At 39.5% G+C, this 24,976-nt stretch overlaps 1 protein-coding gene across 3 annotated transcripts in view; it reads right to left on the minus strand.

Moving 5' to 3' along the window:
- Positions 1-24,976, minus strand: part of LOC149250448 (uncharacterized) — a 549,018-nt gene that overhangs the window by 271,710 nt on the left and 252,332 nt on the right. For all 3 annotated transcript variants that reach the window (XM_089459091.1, XM_089459093.1, XM_089459092.1), the window contains exon 7: positions 14,010-14,096. In XM_089459091.1, coding sequence (XP_089315217.1) covers positions 14,010-14,096 — 87 coding nt within the window. The remainder of the gene's footprint in view (positions 1-14,009; positions 14,097-24,976) is intronic.

The following is a 24,976-nucleotide window of genomic DNA, read 5'->3' on the forward strand; positions in this document are numbered from 1 at the left end:
GCCACGGGAGAACTAATCATCTCGACCCACAGGAGAACTAATCATCGTATTCCATAGTCGCCACAGGGTATCACAGGAGAAGGTTGAACCTATCATCCTGTACATAGCACACCACTAAGGGAGGGTGAGTGGCCCTGTGGTCGTATGTTGCTCCAATAAGTACCCCAAGCCCCCCAGAGCTCCCAGAGCTCAATGCATGAAACATGCAGAGCCCTTATAAGAAGGTCTCTCAACGACTCCGAGTCGTTCGGGAAAGTCACAAATTTGACCTTTCCCGAGGTTTTGACAAAATGTCTACGACCTGTACATCAGTCTCAATGCGATGGAGACTCCTCACTCATCGACTTACCATATCCCAGATAAGGCAGTATCTGATGTCTATCCGCTGGAGCAATCATCAAATACGAGATTCCTCAATAATCGAATCCCCCCTCTGGTTGTCACAGAGAATCACAGTGGTATTCATCATGTGTACAAACAGCGTGTTGACCACTACGTGTCAACTCCCCATAGCAAGTACACCCCCTTTTCTTCGCAAAAGGGATAGCGCTTGATTGACATGTCCGTGCCATTCAACAGTGATCATCGACTTGATCATACTATGTTGTAAACCCAGTCTGCATGTGTGAATTGTAAATAATCTTAGCAAATATGAGTCATGTATGTAAATTGCCTAGGTGGACCTAATTTTCTAGTGATAATCTACGTTCCAGAAAGTTTTTTGTCTCACCGATCCATGATCAGCAGAGTTTTCCTTCAAGCCTAACCCCAAAGCCAGAATGGATTTTGTCATTAGAATTTTAGGAGAATCCTAGTGTGTCGATCTGCTATATTATATTTGGTCGCAGAACTGGGTAGTCTATGAGGGTCTATGTCAAATGGGTTTTCCCCTTTGAGATGTAAAATTGTAAAAGTCATGATGTAAAGTGTCTTGAGGGTTAGAAAATGTTTTAATCCTCTCATAAGTCCTAAGTCCTAGGTCCTAGGTCCTAGGTGATTTTTCCAAAGGCTAAGTTCGAGGATCCAAATTAAAATTAAAAAATTAATTAATTAAAAAATAGATAAAAATAATAATAAAATTTTAAAATTTTAAAAAATAATTAAAAAATAAATAAAATAAATAAATAAATAATAAAATAAAATAAAAACTTAAAAATAATAAAATAATATTTTTGAGTAAATAAATGCAGAATTTCAATTTTTTAATGCATTAAAAATTCGACGGATGAGATTAAGAGATATCTTGATCCGCATCGACGGTCGAGATCATTTTGACATGGATCACTCGAACTAGCCATTGGGAATTTTTCCTTTAAATAGGGTGCTAGGGGTCATCTGAGATTAGATTTGATCTGAGAGTCTGGTGCTAAAGAAAGCTCTCTTGTAGTCATTTTTTGTGCAATAAAGAAGACTTTGGGGTTAAAAATCTTGTTGGTGTTACTCTTCTGAAAGTGTTGTAAGATGATTTATGTTTCTGTATAATTTTATTTTCAGCCATTGATTTTAGCTTGATGAAGATTGATCTAGGCACAGGTATCTTGTCTGATCTCTGGGATCCTGAAATATAGTGGCAGGTATCTCCATTTGATCTAGATTTCACTATTGTTTTCTCCTTCTATGTTAATGGTTGATTGTAAGCTGTGCAGGAAAACTTTTTTTAGATTACCGGGCGTTAGGGGAAGTTCTCGGCTAAACCAGCCAACTCCGAGATTGTGTTTTCTGAAAGAGCCCAGCTAGTTTTAATCCCGGGCTTATCATCTGAGATTTTTTATGAATGCATGCAGGGTTTTCTGAAGTGTCTCACATTAAAATTAAATTCTGATAATATTACTGTTGATTATTGATAAATCTGGCTGCTTAAGAGTCGAGAAATTATAAATACTGTAAATTTATTTTGCTGGGTTTAGGGTTTTCAGTTTCGTTTTTTCTTGCACGTATTATTTTGGTTTTCTTTTCAGTTGCAGGTTACAGGTGCAGGTTTTGAGAAATTTTCAGGGTTTTATCAGGCAAATTTGGAGCAGGGATTTTCAAATATCGATTTTGTGGAGAACTTCAGTGGTTTTTTTGGGCAACCTAGCAATCTCTTCCATCACCACGTTGCTGTCCAAAGCCAAATACGCAATCATCACTGTTCCTTTGCGGTTTCACTTCCAGCTCTACGCTGCCCACAACTTCACCTACAGCAAAGTCACTCTTCCTCACTGGTGAACAACTCCTTCTGCCATCGTATTCCTTCACCATCTTTTCTCTGCAGCTCGTTTTCCCACATCCCAATAACACGCTAATCCTCCGCTGCTCCTTAACTATTATCATAGTTTTTTTTTTTACTGCAAAAAACCTCCCTATTCCGCAGCAGATCCATTGAGCTGCCTATTTGCAGCGTATTTCTTAACTCCTCATCGCTCAGCAAGCAGTGAAACTCGTGGCCCCTGCAGTAAGTAGTGAAACCCGTGGCCCCAGCGTTGATTTCTTTTGGGCTCCACGCACCTGCATTCACACACTGCAAACCTCCCCGTCCACCTCTACCTGCGTCCCTTCTCCCCATCCGCTGGCCATTCCTCTCAAAGGCGCCATCTCCTTCAAGACTCCATGCAGCCATGAACTTTGCCCGAATCCGCGTCCATCGCACCTGGTTTCTCTCCCACACCAGCACGCTGCTACCTCTCGTCCGCCCTTTCAAACTTGCGTTCTGCAGATTCGTCTCTGCAAGCCCAAGCTTCCACGCTGAGCATCATAACGCAGCAGTTTCAGCCTGTCTACCTGCACGGAGAAAAGCAATCCGTTGAGTTCCTCTACCCGTCGAGCACGTCGGCCATCAACCCGCACACACCCACACACAAAAAAAAGAAGGCGGTGAAACGAGACAGCGTAGGTGAAATTATTCGGTTTTTGTATCACGGGTTAGGTTTCTTTTTTTTTATGCATAGGCAGTAAGGCATAAGTGCAATTTCGATTTCAGGTTTTGAAATGTATTTAGTTAGTGATCATATTTTGTTAAGTGTTTAACTTTTAGCATAGGTTACGTTTTAATTTTTTCTTTTTATCTAGCGTATAGTTTAGTTTAGGTTTAGTATTATTAGATTTTGATTTTTATCATAGTTCAAAGATCTTTCAGTTTTGATTTTAATAAGAAAGTTTTGATTTAAAATTTAGATTTAGTTTAGATCTTAAATACTTTCAAACTTTATTTTTATTATTTTTAGTTTAGTTCATATTAAGACTTTTGTTTTATCTCAGCTTTTAAAAAAAATAAAAAATCATAAAGTTGTAAAACTTTAAAAAGCATAAAGAATTTCTTTCCTTATAGTTTAGATTTTAATATTATTTAGATTTTTTGAATTTAAAAGTTTCTTTTAGTTTTATTTTTTGTTTTATCTGAAAAATATCAACAAAATTTTGGGAAATTTTTTGCCAATTTCAGTCTTGGCTCGGGAGTTTTTAGGGGTTTATCTTTTCTGCTGAGGCTAAAATTTCGATGTGGGAATTAATATTTAACATGCTTTAATGTTCATCTGAAGATTAACTACATGAATGTGATCTCTGGTTAGCATTTTACGTGGTTGTTTAATGCAATTTATCTTTCGAAATTTTAGTTGTTGGAGTATCATTAAGCCATTAAGCATTTTCTCGCATTTGATAAAAGTTAATCTTTGTTTGAGTTATTTGATGGTAAACGATTGTTTTGCATGGTTCATATTTCCGCAACATTTGCTAAATAATCGTTTAAACATAAGGCACTGGTCTATTAACTTAATAAAATCAATTTAGTGCTTGTTTCCTCGTGTCTCCCAACCCAACTGGTCCCCAGTTGGTCATTCATCATCCCATAGGGTCTACCCCCTTTAGCCGGGGGAGACAGGCTTAAACGGAGAGATCGGGGATCAGGGTGACAGCCCCCGGTCTGAGTGTTGTCGTGAAAATCCGTGCGACAACACAGCGCATTGAAGAGCTTCCACAACTAGGCAGCTTCATATGAGATCATACTCGTAGCTATGTATTCGGTCTAGGCGGTGCTTATAGCAACCGACTTCTGCTTCCTGCTCATCCATGATATCGAAGCAGAACCCAAAGAGAACCAACACTGAGAAGTGCTCTAGTGATCCTCCACACTACCTACCCAGTCAGCATTCGAATAATCAGGCAGCTTCATATTTCCGATAGTGTATCTCAATCCATGAAAGATTGTGCCCCAGAGATATCTCAGAAGATTCTTAGCACCAATCCAGTGAGGCTCAACCAAATATGAGCTCACCATGCTAACTGCAAAACATATGTCTGGACGGAAGTTCACCAAGAACATCAATGCAAATGAGTTTATGGAACTCAGAGGCATTTCCCAAATCTGGTCCGGCATCATCACCATATAACTTCTGAAAGTTAAGATCCTCGAGGTAGTCACGGGCTTGCAGTTTACCATTCCACATCCGGAATCCAACTCCCTCTTACTTCTGCAAGTGAGAGGGTCTGCACCTGTTTGAAATAGGTCGTCCTCAGAAGGTGCTGGTATGAGAGGTCTATCATCCACAACCTTCAAACAATGGTTTGGATCGGCTTCACTCTTAGTGAATCTCAGCTTCATCTGACAGCTATCAATCCTCTCATACTACGCCCGGGGAATTTTGCTTCAAGCCATAGAGGGCTTTCTTCCACCTGCATACGTGAGATTCCTGATCATGAATCTCAAACCCCTCGAGTTGTTCCAAACCTGTGGACCTACTACATGAGGGGAATGGTCCCCTTGTAAGATTTTCCTTCGATACATCTCAGACATGTACTTTCATGCTCTTTTTGAATTCAGGCATCCTTGTCACCATCTGACTCACAGACCTCCGGTGCTATGTGTCAATGGACATGGTCCCCAGTGGACTTCCTGCAACTTGATACAACCCTGAACTCAAAAACATCTTTGAAAATTCTATTTTCAAACACGTACCTTTCCATCGATGAGTGCCACCCTGTAACCTTTGACTTCCATTGTTGAAATGGACACCAGGTTCTTCTTGCGATCAGGTACATAAAAGAGATACTGTAAATGAATTGAGTTACCCTCATTCAATTGAGGGGTAACATTCCCTACATGCTTTTCGACAAGGTGGCATCAGCTCCAAGTATAATCCCATGATTATTTCCATCTCTACCAAATTAGAGACTGCACCCTACTATCCAATGAAGTGCCTTGAAGCACTACCATCAATAAGCCAGATTCCCAAAGAATCTGAAGGAGAGGGCCAATACAAGATAACGCTTCTTTATCTTATCAAAAACAACATTTGATTCTTCATACCTAGGGTTCCTTTCTTTTTTTTGAAGAGTCGGCCATTTCCTTGATGCCCTACATTACGTGTCATTCCTTTAATCATTGAAGATGTCCCTGGAATGATTGTTATCTTCATCAAGAGATGTGTCTTTGCCATTCGGACACTCCTTCGCATAATGGCCGAACTTATTGCAACCAAGGCATCTGTCTTTCCTTCCACCCTTAGATCCGGACTTCCCAATGAAGTGATCTTTAGGTAGGCCATCAGAAACTTCCACTGCACCATTCTGATAATATTCTCTGCTTCAACTTCACCCTCGGTGAATTTGAAGAGGGATGAGGAATCCACTGATCCTTTTGTCCCTTCCCAACTGTCTTCAGTGATTGCTCTTTCACTCTTGCTTGGGCATTGTCTTCACCTCAGCTCTGATACCATGTTAACTTTAGGTATGTTCTATGCTTAGAGCAATTTATTTCAATTTTCACAGTTAGCTCAATATCTTTTCCAGATTAGCAATCACATCAGCATTAAAGTAAACTGCAGATAGAACATAAACATAAATCGCAGAAGACAAGACAAGACAAGAGGACACAAGATGTGGCGCTAGCCAAGGACAAACCCCAATGTAGCAAAACCCTTGATCAATTCTTCTTATATGTTCTTCAATAGTTCAGCAAAGAGAGAGAGAGATAGTACATTTACAATAGAAGTCAACACTTTGACTTATCTAGATAAGAGCATAGATCATCTCTAAGAAGATGATACATGAGATCAGTTGAAGACATGCTGCTTCAACTGATTCTCCAAGGTGACTCCTTCACCTATCGTTGTGCTGCATTTCGTCATCATGTTGCACCTCACCGTGCTGCACCATGCTGCACCCATCATCACTATGTTGCATCTCATCATGCTTCATTAATCATGATTGTACCCATCACTGTACTACATTATGTGCCATTGCTGCACCATGTTTCCATACTGACCTATGTGCTGGCTGCATCTTGCTTGCTTGTTGTCCCTAGCATGCTTGTTTTCCTTTGCATGCTTGATGTTTCATGCTAGTTGTCCCTTGCATGCTTGGTGTATTTGTTGCTAAGTACCATACAACTGTCCCAATGTTAGTTAGTTGTCCCTTGAATGTTGCTCTCCTTTAGAGGTAGATAATCCGGCTATTCCGGTTGTTCCCAGCAATTCCGGCAATTCTTGCTGTTCCCGGTAGTTCCGACAGTTCTGGCAATTCTGGTTGTTCCCGACAGTTCCTGCTTCTTCCCTCTGCATCAGCTTTCCCGCCTATTCCGGCAGTTTCGGTAGTTTTGGCAATTTCGGCTATTCCTGATAGTTCCTGCAATTCCGGCTATTCCTGGTAGTTCCGGCTTTTCCCAGCAACTCAGGGTATTCCAGGTAGTTCCAGCAGTTCCGGCAATTCCGACTATTCCTGGCAATTCCTGGCAATTCCCGGCTATTCCCGGCAGTTTCGGAAATTCGGCAGTTCTTGGCAGTTCCGGCAGTTCCGGCTTTTGCCCTCTGGATTAGGGCAGCGTTATCCCTTAGCATCTCTATTCCTACTAAAACCCAAAGACAAGTAGAGAGGAAGAGATCCCAAGTGTGTTGAAATGACTTGAAGGCCACCTCTATTTATACTAAAACGTTGAGCACAAGTGGGGTTTATTTGGTTGCTAGCTGACCTTGACGAATTGTCCCATAACACAAATAAATTCATATCTCCATAAATACTTATCATAATCAGATGATCTTTAGATCAATCCTACACCTCTCAATGAGAAGGATCCAAGAAAAATATCAGCTTCCATTAATAAGATGACCCACATGGAGTTTGGCCCTAGTTGCCAATTTTAACAGCTACACTACCCTCTTTCGTGCCAATAGAACAAATCGAACCAACAAGGGAGGAAGACACTCCCCAAATGGGGGACTACTTCAGAGAGTGGCAGGCGATGGACGAAGATTTCAAAGAAGCTCTCTCCTTCAGAGATTACTGCAAGCTCAAGCAGAGTGAGAGGAACAAAGGGTACGGAGGACAGGGGACCCAAAACTATGAGTTGCAAAGAACTATAGGGAGGATGTACTTCCCTACATTTGATGGCACTGACAAGTGCACAGCCAGGGCTTGGGTTGAAAAGATGGACACATACTTTCAACTCAACCGGATGGCGGAGCAGGAAGCCATTAAGATGGCAGTCCTGCACTTGGAGGGGGAAGCACGTGACTGGTGGCTTCATGGCCTAACGACTTTGTGGCATGTTCAGATAGTTTCGTATGAGGGCTTCACCAAGAGGGTGGTGGAGCGATTTGATCGAAGGGATTTGGAGGCATCTTTCATGGAGCTGACACAACTGTGCCAGACAGGCAACCCAGAGTAGTACTTTTCCGATTTTCTGCGTGTCAATGATGGTCCCAAATCTGTCCGAGGCCAAGAGGGTATACACCTTCATTGAGGGCTTGCTTGAGCCACTGCGTGGACTAGTGTAGTCACGTAGACCCTCTACGCTGCAAGAGGCAGTGGTGTGCGCCAGAGATTTGCAGGGGGTCATCCCCAAGACCAAAGCGCCATTTCTTGCACAGACCCCTTTCCCACAGAAGGGGCATGAGACTAGACCCACACCATCGAGGACCACACAGGGGAGGGGACACCTAGATGAGGAGACACAGAAGGACCTCCAAAGGAGGAAGCTATGCTTCACATGCAGAGAGCCCTGGGCACCATGCCATAGGTAGACAGTGGGTAGAGCTCATTACATTGAGGTCTTTTCTGACAGTGACCAGGAGGACGAGGTGGAGCAGGATTGTGGTGGGACAGATGGAGAGAGTTCGGGGGACAGAGGGCCACCACCACCACCACCTCCACAGGGAGGGGCATCTCTTGCCTCATCAGGGGGAGTCCTTGCTTCTCTATGCGGGATTCCTAAGTTTTCCACACTCTGGATCAGAGGTACAGTACAAGGACAGAGGGTGTCAGTACTAGTGGGCAGTGGGGCTACCACAACTGGTCTAGAGGAGGGGCCTCATCACGACAAAGTTTGAGGGGTTCTTCGTCTTAGTGCCAGGTGATCGTACCACCCAGTGTACCAGATACATGCCCTCCTTAACAGTAGTTATGGGAAACTACTCGATGACGGACCACTTCTTTGTGGTCGATGTGTTAGAAACCAACGTGGTGATGGGTGTCCATGGCTATATTCCCTTGGGAGAGTCTTGACAGATTGGACGAAATCTGAGATGGAGTTCATGGGGCCAAGTACTAGTGGAACTTGGCCAATGCATGCATGATGGCCAACATCTCCTTGTCATATATGGAATATGACAACTTATGCGGTAGGAGCTTCCGACTCTCTAAAGCTATGGGGTACCCCTCCTGTGACAATATGGCTCCAACTCCTACCCCTGATGCTAGAGAATACGCAAGGGGAGTTTGGAGCTATCAGTGATCAAGCATTTGCCAAGAGAGTTAGAGGATTGGGAGAGCAGCAAAGGGCCAGCCTTTCTTGCGAGTTTGGAGCCAGCATCCCAGCAATCCGATTTACAATTACCTACGCTTGCGTAGAGAGCCATCACTAGGCTCACGTGGGAGTTGGAGGAAGGAATTGTAGAGCTGGAGTTGGCCGGGAGAAGTAGGAGATCACTTGGAGGGCCATTTAAGGAGGATTGTTGGAGTTGGGAGAGCAGAGATTGACAGGATCAGTGACAACAATAAAATTCGAAATTGGAAGATGGCCAAACTGTGAAGGGTCAATTTTTGAAGGTTGGAACCAAGGGAAACCCTTCTGGGTTTTTCTGGGTTTTGGGCAAGGATCACACTCCTAAATTTATAGAATTTTTTGAGCAGATCTAAGGGGTAAAACAGAGGTCCCAACTCAGCCAGCATCTAGAGCTAAGGGGAATTTGGGCCAAAATTCCGAATTCAACATTTTGCCAATTCCTTCATGGATTTTCTGAGTTTAGGCCAAGGAGCAAGGAGCCGAAATCTCATAATTTTCTGAGCATAGGAAGCAGTGATTCCAGCCCTTCGAAGTTAGCAGACGGAGCAGTTTTCTGGGGCAACGTAGTTCAGTTTGGTGCAACAGTTGTAACAGCCTTCAGTTCGGCACTTTCTCACCTGGGTTTTGTCATGCTTGTCCATTGAGACAAGCCCAGGTGCACCATACTATTTTACTATTGTATTTGCTCCTTAAGAAGTAATAAAATGGCTCAGTAGTTCTCTATTTCTAGTGTTTCCATGGGTGCTTAATGTATATTTCGTTTTTTCTGATTGTTGGATTGTTTGCATGCTTTGTATATCACTTACATTCCTGTTTAGGAACATTACAGTAACAATGTGACAGGTCAGCAGAGGACATGGATTCGATGGTTGCACTTGGGCGAGTTATGCTACAACACCATGAACCACATGTCTATCAGTATGACTCCTTTTCATGCTCTCTATGGTTATGATGCTCTAACTTTTGCTGATATCATTTTCAGAGACAGTCGGTCCCCAAAGGCGAAAGATTGGGTCCAAGAGAGCCAAGATATCCTCAAAGCTCTCAAGTGTAATCTAGCGATAGCCCAGAATCAACAAAAACTGTATGCAGATCGACACAGGATAGAGAGGCACTTTGAGGAGGGGGACCTAGTGTACCTTCGGTTGCAGCTTTATAGACAGTCTACGCTGAAACATAAGGGGGCCGAGAAGCTACAGCGACGCTTCTATGGGTCATACCAGGTGACTAGGTGGGTTGGGGAGGTGGTTTATGAACTAGAGCTACCTCCGGGGAGTAGGATCCATAACGTATTTCATGTCTCATGCCTAAAGAAGGTGCTAGGACAACACATGATCGCGGCTGCTGATCTACCCCCATTGGATGATGAGGGCCATTTTGTGTTGGTACCAGAGGCCATTCTGGAAAGCAGGGAGAGGAGACTAAGGAGAAAAACCATCAGTGAGTTCTTGGTACGCTAGAATAACTTGCCAGATGAGGATGTCACCTGGGAGGGTGAGCACATACTAGAGCACCCGAATTTGAGGTTGCTTGAGCGCAAGCAACATTTGGGAGGGGAGGAATGTCATGTCCCTTCTCAAATGTATTAGTTACGGGGTGCAACTACACAATTTTGGCATCATTTTTGGCTGAGGAGGAGGACCCCACACGCAGAACTTTGAGACTATAGGCAATTTGACTTTATTTCTGGCAGCTAGTGGAATGTGGGGGCCACCCACATGAATAATTCAAACTTGGCCAAGGAATGCATTGGAGGGAAACCGAACTAGTGGAAGGAGGGGCCCACAAGAAGCTAAGGGGGCCCAAAGTGATAAAAGAGGAAGGAGCTCTCATTTTGTAGCATTCTGATCATTTGACAAACACACTTACCTTTGTACACTTTGCTGCTTAGCGAGTCTACCGGCTGTTTAGCCACGAGTCTTCTGTAGGGAAGATTCAACCTCTAATTCAGGGGACTATCTGTGTCCACCCGAGGGAGGCTGTTACACAGGGGTTTTCAGGGAGTCTGGTACAATCACGCACTTCCGCCATCAGCGCAAGGAGAAACCTATGTATTCCTGGGCAGCCAGAGAACACACAGGAGGAGTTGGAAATCAGCAGAAAAGGCAATGTTGCTGGAGTAGCAGCCAACTAGACCATCGCAACAGTCAGTCGAAGTTCTGGGCAGAGGTACTGCGCAGAGGCCTCTGGCAACAAACTCATGGTGTCGTGAGAGTAGTCATCCGAGCCAAGGGTCATCCGGGGAGCAAGGAGTTAGTCAATGCAGGTGTACCCAGTGTTCTAGGGGTATTTTCAAAAGGATTTGCAAGCTGTTTCCTGCAAGTTGAATTTGGCAATGGCAGTTGGGAAGAGGCTCCAAGGAGGCCGAAAATCCAAAGTCAAAATTAGAGAAATTCCCTTCTGGGTTTTGTCCAAGGAGTCTAAGGCTGAAAGGACCAAATTTTTTGGGTGGTTTTTGGGCACATTCTAGCACGTCGAAGTCAGCAAATCAACAGTTTTACTAGGACGACGCAATGCAAGTAGTGCAGCAACTGAACAACCATCATCTCAGCAATTCCATCACCTGGGTTTAGTCCATCTTATCCTTGAGACAAGCCCAGGTGCACCACTTCATTTATATTGTACACATTGCTCTCATATTTTATAATATATGGCTCAACAGTTCCAGATTTTCAGTGTTTTATGGGTGTTTAATGCACGTTTTTAATTTTATGTTGCTGCACTGTTTATTTGTTTAGAATATCACTTAAATCCCTACTTGGGAACATTACAATAATTCATATTTATTCTTTATAATCTATGTCCTCCAATGCATTATGGGCTTGTGCCTTTGCTTATGAATGTTGCTAGAATCTTGTGACTACCATAAGGTACATTACTTGAAAAAAAGAGAGGATATTTGAATGAAAGTATATCAAGACTTACAAGTGACCAAAATAGATTAATGGAACTAAGAAAAACAACTTTTAATAACATCACTTAAGCAATTTATGTTTTGAATACAACTTCTACAGCTCACTGAATTATTTTAGATGATTAAAGATGATAGATCAAAGATCGATACTCTAAAAACTAATATCCTTTAACTCCACTTCCATCCCTTTCTTGGGATTTCTCGTGTATTTCTTTACCCCTCTCTATCTTTCATCCTCTTGTATACTAGTATTTTCTATTTGAAACATTAATTACAAATAATGTACCATTTAAATAATATGTCAATATATTATTCTAACATAACTTATCCTATTGCTCAACCTTCTCAATAGACCCCACAGCTACCTAATACTTGTCATTTTCTATTTTTAATGAATAAATTGCTTTTGGAGAAAGTGTATTAATATCCTTTGAAATGCCGGACGTTTCAAGTGAAGCCATCACCCATCATCAAGGACATGAAGCAAGAACAATGATGAAGAGAAAGCAAGACCAATCCCTTTAAAGAGCAATGGTGTCAAGAGAGACATTAGGGAATAGACGCTAGAATTTATTGAGAATGAATGTTACTAAAAGTATATGATTAGATTTTTAATTATTTACTATTTTTATTATTATTATTCTCAATAATTTTGACTATATTAAGACCAGGATTATAATTAAATTATTAATATATGACTAAAAAGGTTGAATAATAATTAACAAACTAGAAAGACCAAGGTTATTAATTAACTATTAGAATAGTAAAAAAAATAAAAATTATATTAATATTAAGTAACTAATAGGACTTATAAGTAATTAAAATTGAGTTTTTAATCAATAATAAACTATAAAATTAATAAATAACTAAATAATTAATTAGAGTAAAGATGTGTATAACTATTATTATGATAGTAACATAATTAAAATATTTATTTTATATATATAGTTAATACTATAACTACATATATATTACTTTTCTTAGTTTTCTATATATATGAGTAATATATCAAAATATAAGTTTTTATATATATATATATATATATATATATATACTTATAATATTGTAATATGTAGTTATTAGTAATTACTATAGCTACATATATATTACTTTTCTATATATATATATATATATATATATATATATATATTAAAAGTTATAAAACTTATATTTTGATATATTACTTTTTTATATATATATATATATATATATATAATAAAAAAATATTTTAATTATGTTATGATTTATTTTAATTATGTTATTATAATAATATTAGTTATACACATTTTTACTTTAATTAATTATTTAGTTATTTATTAATTTTTATAGTTGATTATTGATTAAAAAGTCAATTTTAATTAGTTATAAGTCTTATCAGTTAATTAATATTAATAATAATTTTAAATTTGTTTAACTATTCTAACAGTTAATTAATAACATTGGTCTTTCTAATTTATTAATTATTATTCAACCATTTTAATCATATATTAATAATTTAATTATAATCCTGGTCTTAATATAGTCAAAATTATTTAGAATAATAATAAATTATTAAAAATCTAATCATATACTTTTATTAACATTCATTCTCCATAAATTCTAATGTCTATTCCCTAATGCCTCTCTCAGCCCCATTGCTCTTTAAAAGGCTTAGTCTTGCTCTCTCTTCATCATTGTTCCTGCTTCATGCCTTTGATGATGGGTGAAGGGTTCACCTGAAATGTCAGAAGTTTCAAAGAATATTAACACAGTTTCTCCAAATGCAATTTATTCATTATGAATTACAATTGTGGAAATCTGAATTCTAAAATTTTATATTTTTGCTTCAAAATATTCTTCTAAAATCTCAGTTGCTCTCACTAATAAAACAATTTGCCTTACGTAAATGAGAATCTAAATTGAGTGTGCTATAGAAGACTCAAACGAAACATGGACTACCCCTTAAAATTTTGGATATATGCTGACCATCGTCAGTTGTGGTTAAGATCCCTCGTACTGTTTTCCCACTTTGTAAATATCTACCACATCTCTGTCTGTTATGCATGTCTACTACAAAGAATCTATTTGCAAAGGTGTCCTTATATATATATATAACCAGAAATCTCTTTCATATTGAAAAGGAAGTTCAAAGCAGTAAATAGTTGTTAGGCATCTCTACCACAAAGAATCTATTTGTAAAGGCGTCCTATATAAAATTATATGTATTTAACCAGAAATATGTTTCTTTTCGAAAAGGAAATTCAAGTCGGTACAAATCACAGTTGAATTGAACATATAAATCACTCCAGTAGACATTCCTTATGATTTTCCCTATTACAACGAATGAAGAGGTTAACTTACCTGAGAAAGAATCGACCCAGCACCAACAACTAATAAAATTTCAGCAAATTGATTCTTGTCAAAACCAAAAGCAGCCTTTAAGTAATACTGCAAAAGAGTTCAAGCAGTCAACACGTATAACCAAACATAAATAATATTCTTCAATACTTACCCAGCAGGTAAATACATCTCTTTTCATATTAGTTTACCAATTAGAATTTTCTCACAAAACTGTTCTAATAAATAAAATGTAAGAAAGGAGCAATAGAGAAACAACTATTGACCACTATTGATAACACAAGAATAACGGTAAACAGTGGACTGGCCACTACGCAAACAGCGGGCGAAGCTTTGAAATGAAGGAAAAAGAAGCAGAGAATGTGGAAGGTATTAACAAAAGATAAGCAAAAGCAAAATCGAAAGAAAATGCTAGTAATGCGGGACTTTCATCACAAGCGCTCTTTTGCAGTATCATGACAAGGGTTCGATCACAAATATTCAGAGACCTGATAAGAGATTTCTAGACATCCGTGTGCGTAAAGAGGTTACTATAGCAATAAGTTGTGTGTATGAGTTACTAATTTTTTTCGATAGTTAAAAATATAAAACTTTTACGACTGGCCAAACGATAACCTGGAAATTGAAGATAGACTGTTGAATCATTTTGGAGAAGAGGTACATGTTACATTTTTCAATGAAATTTTATCAGGCCGAGAGAGCAATATCTGTGCTACAAATATTGCCCATATATATGGATCATATATGGACCATAGTTACCAAATACAAATACATAAGGAATCTCAAAAAAAAAATTGGAGAAGGATTGAAGTGAAAGTATTTGCATCTATAGAAATACATACAACAGCAATGAAAAGAATTGAAGAGACATAAAGCTTGAATATTGGAACGTTGTAGCAAAGAACACTTGATATTATTTTGTAGAACTTGAAATGAAAAGCTTAATTACAAGTGAACTGAGTAGATGTATCCATATAACCGTGGTAAATTTTACAAATCCCAGGCACATCACAAGCTAACATCTTATTGGAGCAATGAAGAAAATTGTATTGACCACTATTGATAACACAAGAATAAAGGAAAACATTAGACTGTGCACTGGCTATGCAAACAAGGGACAATGCTTTGAAATGAAGGTAGAAGTTGGAGAAATTAGAAGCTAATAACAAGAGCTAGGCAGGAGAAGAATCAAAAGAAAATATCACTACCAAGGAAGTACTAGGGGAGTTTGACGAAGAGGGCTCATTTGGACAATTATGACAAGAGTTTGGTTACAAACCAATGTAGATCCATCTTAACTCTAGATCTATCAAGTGTCGAAAGGGATCAATAACCATGAGGTGCAAATCATTCTTAAAAAAAAAAAAAAATCTACTTGATCCCTCTTTTTACATGATAGATCCAGAGTTGGAATGGATTTGCGTTGCCTCTCTCTCTCTCTCTTTCTCTCTCTCTCTTTGTGTGTGTGTGTGTGTATATGTTATGTCCCTTCTCAAATACATTTGTAACAGAGTGTTGCTACACAATTTTGGCTAAGAAAAAGAACCCAACATTTTCGACTTAGGGACTTAGGAGGAAATTCGACTTTATTTGGTTGCTAGAGGAATGTGGGAGCCACCCACATGTGAATTCGAACTGGGCCATTCGAATGGCTTGGAGGGAAGTCGAATCGCTGGATGGAGGGGCCCACATGAGGCAAGGAGCCCAAGGAGTTAAAAGGAGGAGGATGCTCTCATTTGGGTTCATTCTTACATCTTGCAAATCGAAATTACTTGATTGTTCGCTTTGCTGTTTAGCTCAATCAACCAGCTGTTTAGCCACGAATTTCTCAAGCAAGAGATTCAACCTTTCCTTCGGGGGACCTTCCACGCCCACCCTAGGGAGGCAATTCCATAATCATTTCAGGAGATCCGAAAGTGTGTTACAACACTACCATTCAGCCACAAACAGGGAGTGCGTATTTCTGGCTAGCTAGAGAATACGCAAGAGAAGTTGCAACCATCATTGATCATAAATTTGTCGGGAAAGTTAGAGGTTTGGGAGAGCAGTAGTAGGCCAACATCTCTTGTGAGTTTTGGAGCCAACAAAGCCAACATCCCAGCAGTTCAAATCACTGGGCTTGGGCCAGTGGAGAGGGCCAGTCCAGCATTTTCGTGGAGCTTAGGAACCGGTGCCATAGGCCGGAAGCCCATCCACGAAGTCAAGAGATTGATAGTAGGAGACAACCCAGCACTTTGGGACCATTTTTGTGAGGATTTACAGGCAGATTCCAGTAGGCATAGTTTTGCAGTTGCAGCTGAAGTTAGGCTCCTCAGGGGTCAAAATTCAAAATTCTAAACTAGCTAAATTCCTTCGTGGGTTTTTCTAGGTTTAAGCCAATGAGTCTAGGGTTAAAAGCCTATAATTTTCTGAGCACATGAAGTGGACTTTTCAGCCATTAGAACCTAGCAGAAAGGTAGTTTTCTTGGCAACGCAGTGCAAATTGGTGCAGCAGTTGGAGCAGTCATCGGATCAACCATTTTCTCACCTAGGTCTGGTCATGCATGTCCATTGAGACGAGTCCAGGTGCACCATTCTATTATCCATTGTATTTTTCCCTCAAAGAAGTAATAAAATGGCTCAACAGTTCCTTATTTGCAACATTTCCATGGGTATTTAATGTGTATTTCGTTTTTATATTTTGCTGCACAAATTATTTGTTTTATATCACTTGTATTCATATTTTGGAACATTACAATAATATATATATATATATATATATATATATATATGCCATGTGTGCTATCATGAGCATAGAAGAAATTACACATCTCTCTCATATTGAACATCATTCAAATGTTTTAGCCATAAAAAAAATTTAGCTTTTAATTGCTTTAAGGTTATAATATATAGATATATTTTACTTAAGATGGATATTCAAATATTTTATTTATGGCCCATTGAAGGAATTACACATCTCCCTCATACTTAGATGTCAAAAGGACCTATCTTGGGAACAAAAAAAGTTGTATTTTCAATTACTTTACATAAACACACACTCTTAAGTTGAACATTGAAATTTTTTATTTATGGCAGACATCGAAATTTTTTATTTATGGTAGACATTGAAATATTTATTTTGTCATCAATATTTTTTAAATGCCATATGTCAAGTAGTTTTACACTTATGTAATGTCCCTTTCCAATCCATAACAGCGAAGAAAATTGAAGTCAGCACCATGATCCTCGTAGGTTATCAACAAGAAAAAGGGGGTCAACACGTTGATATTATTTCAATAATTAATAAAAGGTGGTAAAGTCACTTCAGAAAAATAGGTGACCCATGGTATTATTATGCTACCCATGGTATTTTGAAAGGGGAAAAGTTATAAAAGAAAAGGAAACTTGAAGAAAAGGGATATGTGAAATTTGATTGGTGAATTGACAAGTAGCTCGAGTAACTATTGTAAGAGGGAGAACCCTAAAGTATTCTCAATTTCGGTGCTGAAATACACACCCTAGTTGGTGATGATTGTTTTTGGTGGTTGCAGGGCCATCCTACCTAATCAATAAAATTATCATCTGCAAAGCAAGTCGAATTGGTATTTGCAGGGCCATCCTACCTAATCAATAAAATTATCATCTGCAAAGCAAGTCGAATTGGTATTTCAAGGAGGCCAAGCAATAGTCCAAGAGGAGATCGATCTATCTACCCAATGCTAAGTTACATGGTTCGCGTTCGAGTTTGGGTTCGACAATGATTAGGTTCAGTTCGTGTTCGAAATTTTTGATGAGGTTCACCATTAGGTCTCTCTCTCTCTCTCTCTCTCTCTCTCTCTCTCTCTCTCTATATATATATATATATATATATAAAGTTTAAAATGAAATATAGGACAAAATAACAAGATATCGACATCAATAAACATAAAAAATGCTATCACAAACATGGAAGTTGCAAGGATAGATTACAAGCTTGAGTTGTGACATGAGGTTATGAGTTTTGGTCTATCGACTTGGTCAATGGCTATGAGGTTCGTCGTACCTCAATTTTTTTTTTAACGTTCGCCAAAATTCGAACATCAAGGTTGAAGTTTGACGAACCTTATGACATAGACCCAGAGAGGCTGAATTTACAGATGTACAAGGGTCGATTGCTTCTCTCCAAGAAATTCGATTTGCATATTTCATAGACGTTGAATTTTTGGTGTTGAAGGGGTTGGGTTTCATTTCAAGAGAGTCATAATTCTTGCATCGCAGGGGCCAAGTTTTACTTCAAGATGGAGGCCGAATTAATACCTATGGTGGCCAAAATATTATTCTGAAGGAGGAAAAAATTATCTTTTTTTAGGAGCATCGAGTTGCATTTCTCATGGGAGATCAATTTGTTGATTCATGAGGGTCGAATTGCAATTTCTTAAGAGGTTGAATTGCTTGGTTCAGTGGAGCCAAAATAAACTTAACTAGAAGGGTTGAAATCGTTATCATTTAAAGGGCCAAATTGCTAGGGTTCAAGAGGGTTGCTTACATTCTTCAGGAGGGCCAAATCTGTTGGAAAATGTACCTAGTTTCGTTCTTCATAATTGTTATTATATTCATGTCAATATATATATATCTTATGTAACAAAGAAAAGAAGAAAGAAAAATAATTATTTTAAAGCATGGGCTTCATGCTTCTTGTTCATGGTCTTCCAGGTAAAAGCATGTTCTTCATGCTTTTAGGGTTTCTTAGGTAATATGATTTATTGTCATAAGTAGTCAAGAGAGTCAACATCAAGATTATAATACCCATATGGGCAAGATGTACCTCATAAAAGAATCGATTTTGAGTCAAAAAAGTCAAAATAAACCTCCTAGCACAAGTCAACCCTGCCAAAGAGAAGTCGGCCCAAAGAGGAGTATTCGACCCACCCAGAAGAGTATAAATAGAAGTTGTTCAAACTCATTTTCTCACCAATTCGATTTGCAATCCAGGAGCTCGACTTGAAGTGTGAATTTCAAGAAGAAGGTCAAGAAAGCAAGGAAGAAGGAAGCAGAAGTTGGAAGGAAGAGAAATCGAAGTTTTGGTCAAGGTTTTCCCTAGTTTTCTCTCACACGTGCAACGATATTGACTTGCTGCAGGAGTTGAAGTTGCAGAACAACTACAGGTCCGAAATCTTGTTGCTGGGGGCCAAAATTCTGAGTTTGGTGCAATTTTGAATGGATTTGTTCCTTGTTGACTTGGTTTGGATTTGACCTAATTGGAAGGTCTCCTTGGAGGGCTGACTTGGTGTTGGAGGATGCTTTGTTCTTGTGGTTTGGGTCTTGGTTTTCTTATTTGAAGCATATTTTATAAGAAGAGAAGAGATTTTTTGGGGGATTTCCCCTTAGAAGGGTTTTTCCCTGGCTTGGAGCCTAATTTTTGTGTCCATTGTCTTTATTGTTTTTCTCTTGATAATTTTTTAATGAAGAAGATCTAATAAAGAAACATAAGAAGATAAATAAAGTTCAAAAGAAACTGTTAAGATTAAGGATAAATTGAATTAATAACTGACCTACTTCATTCTCCAACAGAATCCACAATTTGCTATGCAGGACGAGTTGTAGAGTTAAGGGAGTCAAAGCCAATGGTTTTTTTGGGATTATCCCCATCAAGTTTCCTTCCAAAATTAATTGATCTAAATTTCATATTATGTTGTTAAATTAATTTAGCCCAATTCTTAACTCCAAATAGCAATCAATTCAATCTTCCAGTAATCAATAACAATTGTTAGATAGAACAGTAAATGTAATATACAATAAGAGACAATCAAAAGAAATGACAAGAGACACCATGATTGGTTAAAGACCTAGGAAAAACCCCACAAGGAGGAAAACCCTTTCAAATTCTTCTTATTTGAGTATCATAAAATGTTCAACAAAGAGTACAATAAACCAATTCTATAATGAGCCAAAGTCAACCTTTGACTATCCAAATAAAAAAGCCAATATCCAACCAATGATGAGCCTCAAAAGTCAATTCTAGTCAACGGTCAAAGTCTGCAATTTTTTCCAAGTCAACAACAGTGAAAGTGTGCCCTAACCAATCCAAGTGAACAGTCAAAACAATCCTCCAAAATCTGGTCAAAAGCCTACAAACTCAACCTTCAATGCTAGTCAAACTTAGGTCAAAACAGTCCCAATCCAAGTGGTCAAACCTGGTCAACAGAGAGAGAGAGCCCCTACAGTCAAAGTCTACAATCAAGCCTACGATCAACACTGGTCAAAGTGCCCAGATCTCTTCGGTTCTTGTGCCAAACAATGTGGCCTAGCAAGACAAAAATTCTCACAAAAGATTGAAGTCAAAATATGCCGAAAACATCAAGGTCAATGTTGGTCAAATTCTCCCAAACAAAAAGTAAAAACAAAAAATTTAGAGTTGGCTCAAAGACCCTCGAATGTTTAAAGTCAACCTACAATTCTTCATAGCTATATGAACCAATGAAAAGAGGAGAGAGAAGAATAATATGCGATGTGATGCCAAATGACATGTGCTTTAACTTGTATTTATATGTGTTGGAAGGGTGCCAATTTTGCTTCTAGCATGACTTGGACATCATGTGATATTCCCACTTAGCAAATTTTGCCAAGTAAAACACAATTTTGAACAATTTTGACATTTTTGGATTCAAGACTTAGGAAAAGTGGGTTAAAAGGACCCCACATGAATTTTTGAAGGAAATGGCTTCCCAAACATTAGAAAAGAAGAAATTTAGAGGAAAGTGGTAGGTGGGGACCACGCCTAAAAAGGGGAATCATACCCCCTTGAGCAATTCAACTGGGTGAAGTGAGACAAGAGGGAATTTGACTTGAGGGACCCACTTGGAAGAAAGATGAGGCAGTAAAGTTAAATAGAGGGAAGGAGCTTCATTTTGGGCCTAATACCGCTCAAACCAACAAGGGACCTAAAGGGGTTCCTAAGGGGGGAACTGCTAGATAAAGGGCAACGATAGAGACTTAGCCCACTGTCACCACAGCTAAGTCTCCCTGCTCTTTACAGACTTTCACCGATGGGAGGAGTCTCGAAAGTGTAGGGATTCACTTCTAAAGTATATGTCAATGGATAGGTGAGAAGTGACCCTGAAAACCCTTTCCGAGGGATGAAGTGAAGAATGGAGCTTGCTTGCTTTTTAAGCAAGGGACTTGGTCCACCAAGGACAAGGGGTGAGGATTGGAGGGTTTAGGGAGAAAGGATAAGCTAATGAACAAGCTTCTCAATCGCTATAATCCTTAGGAAACTTGGATTCCCAAATGGTCCTTAACAAATAATTTTTATTGAGAAGTGGGACCACATGGAGCCAAGTGGACTTAGCCTAGGTTCGGGGATGGAATATAGCAACCAATGATGTTCCTATCCTGGACAGGTGAGGGGAAAGGACCAAAAAAAAATATTTACTTCAAAAGGTTGAATTGATCCTATTAGTGTCTAGTCTTGGGGATGCCTAGGCAAAATTCGGTCCTAGAGCTAGGGCTTCAGATTCCTAGAGACTCCACTCTAAGAATGGCCTCAAATTTGGAGGAGATGGTAGGGACCCACCAGCGTAGTAACCTAAAGGAGATCGAAATTTTTTCTTGGGCCAATTGTCGGGAAATTGATGCCCTAGGTGACCCACTGGGGTTAGACTCGGGAAAAAGGGGAAGAATGGTGAAAACAAGGTTAATATGATCAACCTTTTTATGGAACTAGTGCCTAATTCACTTGGGGATATGGATTCAAGCATGGTAATGAGTAAGAACTTCGATTCTTAATCAAGGAGGCCCAAAAAGTCAACTTCATCCAATGTAGATAGTAAGAAAAGAAAAGCGACTTTCAGGCATTTATACTTTAAAGCAAATGATGCAAGCTTCTCGAGATAAATAAATCTCTAGGACATTTCATTCATATAACATTTGCCCATACATTAAATTAGCTAAAACATGCTCAATTCCACATTTTGATAATGCAACAACTAGGCCTGATTTTAGCAATATGCAGCAACAAAAATAATAGCATCAAAATTTACTTACAACGTTATAGAGTATATCCAACCAAAATTTTGTTTGCTCAATAAAGCTCCAAGACAAGAGAAATAGCCCAAATCCATATATCAAAATTCATCCATCTCCAAAAATATCCACCAAGGAAAAAGTTCGAAAATTCTCTATGATTAGAGAGATCCCAAGTCAAGTGATGATACAAATGAATGTATTTAACATCAATATATAGCCTCCTAAAGAGTTTGAATTAGCCTATGGGGCCCTAAAGATAAAATAATGTGCAAATAATAACCATATTGGTGACAAGCCCACCAAACTAGCTCATAAATGTAAAAACAACCCTCACTAGGGGCCAAATAAAAATGTGTGCATGTCGTAGAACCCTCCAAAGGCTTAATAACATCCTGAAGTGCCATATTGAGGAATAAATTACTCAGAATATGATGGACAAGGGGGTGGCCCCTTGTTCTCGAAGTAGTAGACCTGTGGTGCTCTAAGTGGGTTTGAGGGCACATCAATGACCCCATGGGTCTCCATATGAATAAGAGATGTTTGTAGATCCTCTGCAATGGACCAGGTGGTGGAATGAATGCTGCCATGACATCGTACAAGTGATGGGACACCTGCCAAGAGTGCAAGGCTCCCGTGGGGGCCTGCTGAACATTGTGTATCAATCATGTCACCATTGTCCCAAAAGTGGATCGCTAGTAGTCTCTGAACATCCATGAAGATCTGTGGAGTGTTGCCTGTTGTTGTGGAGGCCCATGGCTCTCTATGCACACCCTACATGTGCCAATGTGGACCTCTGGGGTCAGGATCCCATATAGGGGAGCAAAACCCAAATGGAAACCACCTATAATCTTGCATAAAATCCAATGCATCCCCTAGGCTTCTAGTACAATCAGTCATTAGAATAATCAGGTAAAGGAGCTTACAAACCATGGATAACAAAGTGAGCACTTTATAATGGCATGCCCTTCTGTAGTGGGTTTTGGCATGTGCCAGCGTCTCCAAACTCCAAAGGGGGTTAGCCAAGTACCTTATTAGGTGGTTTCAACCCTTAGAGCGGATAGTATGTCCATGGTACACCCTTCTAATGGGGGTGACAAGTGACAAATAGTTGAAGTGGAATAGGGAATGAGAGGGGCAACCCTGGGTCACATAATAGGGTATAGGGGTAGCTAGATAAGGGGAAGCCCACACCTGGGTATATAATGTATACGAGGGAGCAGTCGTGGTACATGAGGTGCCCCGACCTTGATTTTTCCACCCTTCTTTATATGCCTTTTTCCTTTTATGAATTTTCTTTAATTAACTACTCGGGACTCTAAGGACAAGAGCATGATGTGTATAATATAGCATTGATTACCCCTTTTGAGGTAGGGCGATTCATTGCCCTCCAAGGGTTGGGACAATCATGGGTTCCTGAATGATAGAGGAGGCTCATCTAGGGCCTATGGAACCAGGGTGATGGCCATGGATGGGGTAGAGCTCATGTATCGGATTTTGCCCATGTGCCAATTATTTTTTGTCCTGGCCATCTTTTGCATTTTGTGGTACAATTTCCTGTTAAATGTGGCCAATTATGCTTTTTCTTCTTTTTTAGTTGCTTCAACCTTTGAGGCATCATTATAGGTCTGACCCAAGGTGGGGGCAAAGGGGATGGGGAGGCTAGCCCTATGTGGACCCAGAATGGGAATGTGGACCCAGGTGGGAGAAATGATGAATGGGGGTATAGTGAGTGGAAAGGGAGTAGTATGTGCGGGTAAAGGAGCGGGACCACGCACCCAAAGTCGGGGTTTCCCAAGTAGTACCACCCTAGAACCAAATGGTCAATAAAGGAGATCCCACAGGACTAAGATCCAAGAGTAACAACCAAAAGAGATCAAGGGGACAAGAGCACAAACTAACCCACTCTTTCCGCTAAATGCCCCCATCAATCCATACCCAGAAGTATCCATGATAAGTAAACCCAATACTCAATTACCAAATGACAAGACATACCTTTAGATTTGGGAGGCTCACCTTCAAACATACAATCAATACAGGTGGGTGAGGGACCACATGGTTGGCTTAGGTGGCAGAGAAATGGCACAATGAGCTAGTAGGAAGCATCAAGGGGCTACTGGCTGCCAACTGAGGCTCATCATGGAGAAAAATTTCTCCTGGGGATATCACCCACAAAGTGGTAGGGAACATCTAGCTCCAACTGGTACGTGATCTCTCGAAGATGTGGGCGACGTTGATCGAACGAGAGGTCATGAGAACTCCAGCAATCTCTTGGTCACCGTAGACCTATTATCTGCACATGTCAAAGATCAAAGCCACTAAGCAGCATGTTTTTCACGGTGTCTGATGATCACCATGCTTAATATTAGCTCATAAACCAAAAAAATATGCAAAAAAAAAATCTCTCTTTTATATATATATATATATATGCAATCTAATCTGTCATGAGAAACATCATATGTGGTTAGTTCTAATGCAAAAATTATCATGCAATGCATCTTACTCTAACATGCATATAGTAAATGTTAATAGTAAATACTAAGTGTAATTATAAAACCAGTGCAACCAACATATGATCAAGTCAATATAAATATGCCTGACTATATGATTACTCATGCAACAAATCCCAAAGCGAATGCAAATCCAAACACATGGAGGATGCTACGGGCGAGAGGTGGGAAAATATTATGCCCACACACGAATGATTATGCGAGATGAGGTAATAAAAGGATGTAATCTCGTCCATAAGATCTTCTCTTGCAACCAAAATATAGAGACGTCAACAACAAAGCTCATAAACTTTTGATGGATGGCAACCTCAGGCATGTCACTTCCACCCTCGTCATTATTAATTACGTCATGGTTTATGGCCTTCATTGGGTTATGATTAGTAGGAAAGGGAGGCCGACGAGATGAAGAAACACAAGTACGTTGCACATGATGATTACACTAGAGAAGGGGGACTATGGAATGATCAGAACCCCGAGGGT

The sequence above is a fragment of the Pinus tabuliformis genome, chromosome 7 (assembly GCF_031772625.1).
Source record: "Pinus tabuliformis cultivar Carrire ecotype Pingquan chromosome 7, CPIR1, whole genome shotgun sequence".
NCBI classification, from domain to species: domain Eukaryota; kingdom Viridiplantae; phylum Streptophyta; class Pinopsida; order Pinales; family Pinaceae; genus Pinus; species Pinus tabuliformis.